We start from the raw sequence: 7,934 nt of genomic DNA on the forward strand, positions 1-7,934 counted from the left end.
CACTGCAACTAGAGGAAGCCCGCGTGCAGCAATGAAGACCCAATGCAGCCAAAAATAAATAAATTTAAAATAAAATAAAATTAAATAAAAATTTTAAAAATCAAGCATTATTTACATTCCAAGCTGTTCATACAAGTATAAATTGGTACCTTATAGGAATGGAACCCTATCTAAAAGTCTTCTATTGTCTTCATTCAAACTGTTTCTCAGTTATATAAATCCATCCATGTACAGTACATCATCTAGTGTGTATATATATATACCATAAAGTCTCTATCCACTATGAATTCTCTGATGTACTTCAAGGATTGAACTAAGCCTGAAGGACATTTTGCATATGTTACATTGAAAGGGTTTCACACCAGTATGAAATCTATTATGTACAGTAAGTTGACGGCTATTACTAAAAACTTGCCCACACTCTTGCCATACATAGGGTTTCTCACCACTATGAATCTTCTCATGTGTAAGAAGATATGAAGCACAATGAAAGGCTTTCCAACATTTCTTTATATTCGTAGGGTTTATCACCAGTATGAATTCTCTCATGATTCACAAGATGTCTCACCAAAAGCCTCTCCACGTTCTTTATGCTGATAAGACTTTTTACCAGTATGAATTCTGTCATGTGTTACAAGGGTTGAGGCTAGATGAAAGCTTTTTCCACATTCCTTACATTCATAGTGTTTCTCACCAGTGTGAATACTCTGATGTTTTTTAAGGTTTGCAATGCATGTAAAAGCCTTCCCGCATTTGTTACATTCAAAGCGTTTCTTACAACTATGAGTAGTTTGATGCCTGGTGAGTCTTCCACACAGACTAAAGGTCTTCCCACATTCCTTACATTCATAAGATTTCTCACCACTATGAACTCCATAATGTATAGTAAGTTGATAGCTGTAACTAAAAGCTTTCCAACACTCCTGACACATAAAAGTTTTTTCACCAGTATGAATTCTCTCATATATAACAAGGTATGAGGCAGTGTGAAAGGCCTTCCCACATTCCATACATTCATAAGGTTTCTCACAAGTATGAATCCTCTGAGGTACTTTAAGGGTTGAACTGGCACTAAAGGACTTCCCACACTTGTTACATTTATAGGGTTTCTCACCAGTATGAACACTAATGTCGAATAAGTCCTTCACACCTTCTAAAGACCTTCCCACATTTCTTATGATCATAGGGTTTCTCACCAGTATGAATCCTCTGATATATTTTAAGGGTTGAACTTGCACTAAAGAACTTCCCACGTGTGTTACGTTCATAGGGTTTCTCATCAGTACAAATACTATGATGCTGAGTAAGTCCATATACACTAAAGGCCTTCCCACATTCCTTACATTCATAGGGTTGTCTCACCAGTATGAATTCTCAGGTGTGCTTGAAGGTTTGAAATGTAGTTAAGATTTCGCACATTTGTCACATTCAAAAGGTTTCGCACCACTGTGAATTCTATGATGTAATCTAAGAATTGGAGCATCACTAAAGGCCTTACCACATTCCTTACATACACAGGATTTCTCACCAATATGAACTCTTCCGTGTTGAGTAAGGTTTGAGGCACAACTAAAGCCCTTCCCACATTCTTCACCTTCATAGGGCTTCTCACCACTATGAATTATCTGATACAGAAAAAGAGATGAATGTTTTCCATATATGAACGTTTTTCTATGGCTGATTATTATATAACTTGAATCCAAATCTAAACTAAATGAGAAAAAAATATTACCATTCCATGGCAAGAAAAAGGAAGTGTTCTATAGTACAATTAATAGAAACTTCAAAATCTTCCCTAGTAGAGATGGGTCAGAGAACAGTTATAAAATTTGAAATACTGAAAGGAGAGCTCAAAAAACCATGATTTTATGAAGTGAAGTGCTGTTAAGTATTTAACAACCAGCTCTACACACACAGAGAGAGACACCCCTGTTTTGTAGTGTTTACCAGTGTTCACAGTGTAAATACTCCTACCATGGCCAATAGCAATGTATTGATATAATTCATTGAACATAGAGTTAGGGAGAGATGTGCATGGTTGGCCCTGGCATGACATTACTGCCCAGCTCTAACACACCACTCCCATATAAAATATAGGTATATAAAATGTATAAATAATAAAAGGTGACTATCTATGCCTGGTGATTCTGTAATTACAATGCCACTAAAGATTACAAATGTCTCTCCCACTGTGGTTCACTCCCTCTTATGCACAGCCATGTGTTCTTTTCAAATGAGATACTGAGTTTTTATTTACTTAACTCCCTTTGAGATTTCACATCAAATACAAATGTTGAAATCTTTTTTCAAAGTTAATGATGGTCTTCCCTGGTGGCGCAGTGGTTAAGAATCCACCTGCCAATGCAGGGGGCACGGGTTCAAGCCCTGGTCTGGGAAGATCCCACATGCCGTGGAGCAACTAAGCCCGTGTGCCACAACTACTGAGCCTGCGCTCTAGAGCCCACCAGCCACAACTACTGAAGCCCACACGCCTAGAGCCTGTGCTCTGCAACAAGAGAAGCCTGCACACTGCAACGAAGAGTAGCTCCACCTTGCCACAACTAGAGAAAGCTCACGCATAGCAACAAAGACCCAACACAGCCAAAAATTTAAAAAATAATAAAATTAAAGGAAAAAAAGAAGCTATTAAACAAAAAAGAAACACTCTGTGGGAAGGCCTTTGTAAGGGTTAATTTCTTATTGAAGCATGGAAAAATATTTCCTGGTGAGAAATGATCCTTAGGAGCACAAGAAGGCCTTTAAACTTAGTTCAAACCTTAATGCACATAAAAATAATTCATGATGATATAAAACCCTGTGAATATAGGAAATGTGAAAAGAAATACAGAATGCATGAAAAACTTACCCAACACGAAAATTCATAGTGGTGTGAAAATGTAAACATGAGGAATGTAGGAAAGCATTAGATATGCCTCTCAACCTGTTTGACATAGGTGAATTCATATTGGTGCAAAACCCTATAAATTTAAGAAATGTAGGAAGGCTTTTATAAGTGACTGTCAAGTTCCTGAATATGAGAATATTCATACTGGTCTGAAATACTTCGAATGCAAGGAATGTGGGAAGATTTTTGCATTTAGTTCAACCCTTATTATACAAAAGAGAATTAAAATTATGTAAAATTCCAGGAATGTAAGGAATGTGGAAAGGTGCTTAGAGGGGAGCCTTACTTAACATCAAAAAGTCATACTGGTGGGCTTCCCTGGTGGCGCAGTGGTTGAGAATCTGCCTGCCAATGCAGGGGACACGGGTTCGAGCCCTGGTCTGGGAAGATCCCACATGCCGCGGAGCAACTAGGCCCGTGAGCCACAATTACTGAGCCTGCGTGTCTGGAGCCTGTGCTCCGCAACAGGAGAGGCCGCGACAGTGAGAGGCCCGTGCACCGCGATGAAGAGTGGCCCCCACTTGCCGCAACTGGAGAAAGCCCTCACGCAGAAACGAAGACCCAACACAGCCATAAATAAATAAATAAATAAAAATTAAAAAAAAAAGTCATACTGGTGGGAAACCCTATGAATGTAAGGCATGAAGGAAGGCCTTTCATCATGTTTCATATCTTGTTCAACATGAGAAATTCATATTAGTGAAAAACCCTATAGGTGAAAGAAATGTGGGTTGGCCATTAGAGATGGTTCAGCCCTTAAAGCACATCGCGTTACTCATATGGGTCTGAAACGATTAGAATATAAGGAATATAGGAATTCCTTTAGGCATGGCCAATCTCTGCTCAGCATCAGATAATTCCTACTACTGAGAAATTTCTGATTATGAATTATATTGATAGGCCTTCAGCAAATATTCCAACTCTTCTCTTAGCAAATACTCCAAATTTTCTCATATCAAAGAATTGATAATATATCTACTCAACATAAAAGAGCTTCCAATTGTCACTCATGTATTAATTGAATATCAGACAATTTGAAATAGAGATAAATTCACAAAAGATAGGGATTCTTGCTTGTTTATGCCTGCAACATTCACACCATGAGATCTGTTGGATATTTTAATTTAATAAACACCTTCTGTAATATCTACTCCTGAGCAACACTGGTAACATTTATTATCTCTCATCATTTTTATAGGTCAGAATTTTGGGAATAGGTGGCTGGGCAATTCTGGCTTGGGGTTTCCCATGAGGCTGCAGTTTTCTCAAGGCTCGACTGGAGCTGGATGGTCCTCTTTATGTGCCTACTAAGTTGATACTGTTCACTTTTCTCCACATTGGCCTCTCTGTTTGCTGCTTGTGTGTCCTCAGTATGGCAGCTGGTTTTGTCCCAAAATAAATACTCCACATGAGAGAGTGAGAGAAAGAGACATGAAAGGTATGCATCTGGTCTATGTATCTATTCTATGCATGTCACTTAGGTCAAATTGGCAGCATTGTTCATATTCTTGTTGATTTTTCACCTAGCTGTTCTCTCTGTTATTATGAGTGGTGTTTGACACACAAATTTATTGACTCTTGGCTGTAAATTCATTTGTTCTGACCACTCTATGAAAATACATCTTTGCCCATTAAATCTTATGCCCATCCTCAGATACTTTTGTGGCAGAGTACCTCAGCTCCTGAATCACTCACAGCTTCTCCAGTGCCTGGCTCTAGCAGCACCCAGTAATAACAGTCTCCCCTAGTATCCTTCCTTGAGCAGTTTTGTAGTTAATATCTCAGGTGAGGTAATGTCCCATGAACAGCACCCAAGCACCCTAGACAGCAGATTTCCAGCAAGTCTCTGACATTGCTCCTTTGTTTATTTTTCATTTTATGATTTTAAAAAAATATATTTTATTTATTTATTTGGCTGTGCCAGGTCTTCGTTGCAGCATGCGGGATCTAGTTCCCTGACCAGGGATCGAACCCAGGCCCCCTGCATTGGGAGTGTGGAGTCTTAACTGCTGGACCACCAGGGAAGTCCCCTATGATTCTTTTTCTCAGACAGATAATCTCTAATGATTTATCATCAGGTTCACAGATCCTTCATTCTGCCAGCTCAGTCGGCTGTTGAGCTTCTCTTGGAAAATTTTCATTTCAGATATTAAACATTTCAAAGCTAGAAATTCTACCAAGTTCTTTTTTAAAAATAATTTTTATCTCTGTATTGACAGTCTCTACTTGATGAGTAATTGTCATTTGAACATACTTATAATAGCTGCTTTTCAGTCTTTTTCTGCTGAGTCCAACATCTTGGCCCCCTCACAGACAGTTTTATTGAGTTTTTTTGCTATTTATGGGTCACATTTTCCATTTCTTTGTAGTTCTCTTTTGTTGTTGTTGTTGTTGTTGTTGACACCTGGACATTTAAAATAATATATTGTAGCAAGTCTGAATTCTGATGTCCTGTTCCCCCAGGAATTGATGTTCTTGCTTTTGTTTACTGACTTAATTATTCTGTAATATGTCTCCTTTTCAGTATGGAGATGCTGCTGTCTCTGCTCAGTTTATTGTTATATTTTAAATTCTTGTTTAAAGAATTTAAGTCTGACTTCATAGAGTCACTTCTGAGTTAGCATAGCTTAGTGGTCAGCCAATGAATGGTCAGATGTGCTTAAGTACCTTGAGTAGGTGAGCCTTCCAACACTTGCCAGTTGATATGTGCATTGTTTCATTAAAAGCCCTGGCTTTTACTTTCTGTGGGGTCTTTTTTTTTTTTTTGCCCCGTCATGCAGCTTATGGGATCTTAGTTCCCTGACCAGGGATTGAACCCGGGCCCATAGAAGAGAACATGCAAAGTCCTAACCACTCTTCTCATGTCACCTCTGTGGTCAGAGATGAATAGTTGGCTAGGGTTCTCACGACTGTGCATAATCTAGCCTTCCAGACCACCAGGAATATATGAGATCGTATTAAGAGCTTCTCTAGCTATCTCATTCTCTTTGATTAACTTTTGGTTAGTCTGATGGTATTGGTACCTCAGACTATCTGTGTTGCTCCCCTTCCCCAGTTGTCTGCACTGAGGTTGACATTATTTTTGCACAACACCCCTAGGCATGGGACTTTTCCACACTCCACTCCAACTCAAATGGGTCTCCTAGAGCAGCAAAGCTGGTGGTTTTCATAACTCGTGCTGCCCTGGTAAAACAGGGCTAGAGGGAACTAGGGGTATCCCAAGGCTAAAACCCCACAGACTCCATTGCTCTTTCCTGGGGTTCAGTAGTTTTGCTTGAATGAATGCTTCTTGATTCACTGTATGTGTCTGCTCAATTTCCTTAGTGCAAAAATGGTTGTTTTGATAATTTTATCATTCTATGATTGTTTTTTGGGGATATTTGCCAAGCTCCTCACTACACCATTCTGGAAGTCCCACTCATGTATGATTTTATTAATTTCAAAACTAAGAAAAAATTATGCTTACACACATGTTTACCATGTCCTGTGTAGATCCAAACTTCCATCTGATATCCTTTTCTAGCTGTCTAGAGGACTTTATCATTTCTTATAATGCCAGAATACTGTTAATCAATTCTTTCATGTTTTATATGTCTGAGAAAATCAACTATACACAAATTTTCACTTTTTTACAAAGATTGTTTACTTTGCATAGAATGCAAGGAAATATTTTTCTTTTTTAAAAAAAATATTTATTTATTTATTTATTTGGCTGTGTTGGTTCTTAGTTGCAGCATGCGGGATCTTTGTTGCAGCATGCAGGATCTTTCATTGGGGCGCACAGGCTTCTCTCTAGTTGTGGTGTGCAGGCTCAGTAGTTGCGGCACGCGGGCTCTCTGGTTGTGGCATGCGTGCTCAGTAGTTGCTGCGTGCGGTCTTAGTTGCCCCGCGGCATGTGGGATCTTAGCTCCCTGACCAGGGATTGAACCCGCGTCCCCTGCATTGGAAGGCGGATTTTTAACCACCTTCCCTGGACCACTAGGGAAGTCCTGGAAATTTTTTTCTTTTCAGCAGTGTATAAGGATTTTGCTCAATTGCCTTCTGGTTTCCTGTTTCCAACAAGAAATCTGATTTTATTCATGACCTATATGGGAAAAGAATCTAAAAAGAGGTGGCTATATGTATATGTATAACTGATTCACTTTGCTGTACAGCAGAAACTAACACAACATTGTAAATCAGTTATACTGCAATAAAAATTAAAAAAATAAAAATAAAAATTGAAATAACATGAAAGTTTAAAAAAATAAAATAATTGGATTATGACCACTCTTGGTCTACATTTTTTATGATTAGAGTTCACTGAGTTTGAATTTGCAGGTCTATAATTTTCATCAAATTTGGAATATTATTTATCATTCATTCTTCAAATAATTTTTCTGTCCCTTCCTCTTTCTACATTCATTTGGGAACTTTAATAACAATATTAGGCAACTTAAAGTTGTCCCACAGCTCACTGATAAATGTTCACTATGTTAATTGTTTCTTTTTGGATGACTGTACCTTCAAGTTCATTAATCTTTTCTTCTGTAATGTCTAATCAGTTGTCTAATCAGTTCTTTCAGTCCCAGTGTATCTTATATCTCAGACATTGTAGTTTTCATTTATGTATTTTGAATTCAGTTTTTAAAAACATCTCCCATGACTCTCTCTCTGCTCATATTTTGCTCTACTTTTGTCAACATGTAAAATATAGTTATGACTATTTTGATACCCTGCCTACTAATTCAAATGTCTGAGTCAGTTTTGAATATTGATTTTTCTCATTGTGTGTTTCTCATTTTCCTGCTTCTTTGCATCTCTTGTAACTTGGAAATAGTTTGATCCTTTCAAGGCTCATTTTACTCATTTTTAATTTTTTTGGTTGCACAGCTTGCAGGGTCTTAGTTCCCCAACCAGGGATTGAATCTGCTCCCTTCCACAGGGAAAGCATGGAGTCCTAGCCACTGATGGTCGCCAGGGAATTCCCTCATTTTACTCATTTTAAAACTTTGTTAGGCAGAACCAGAACAGCTTTTAAAAAGTCTAG

At 38.2% G+C, this 7,934-nt stretch overlaps 1 protein-coding gene across 1 annotated transcript; it reads right to left on the minus strand.

Annotated features, from left to right (window-relative positions):
* Positions 1 to 545: 545 nt before the first annotated feature.
* Positions 546 to 1,184, minus strand: LOC132353993 (zinc finger protein 607-like). The gene has a single exon (XM_059905494.1). It carries the CDS (start codon positions 1,182 to 1,184, stop codon positions 546 to 548), a length of 639 nt encoding a protein of 212 aa, XP_059761477.1.
* Between the last annotated feature and the right edge of the window lie 6,750 nt (positions 1,185 to 7,934).

Source organism: Balaenoptera ricei, chromosome 19 (genome assembly GCF_028023285.1).
Source record: "Balaenoptera ricei isolate mBalRic1 chromosome 19, mBalRic1.hap2, whole genome shotgun sequence".
NCBI classification, from domain to species: domain Eukaryota; kingdom Metazoa; phylum Chordata; class Mammalia; order Artiodactyla; family Balaenopteridae; genus Balaenoptera; species Balaenoptera ricei.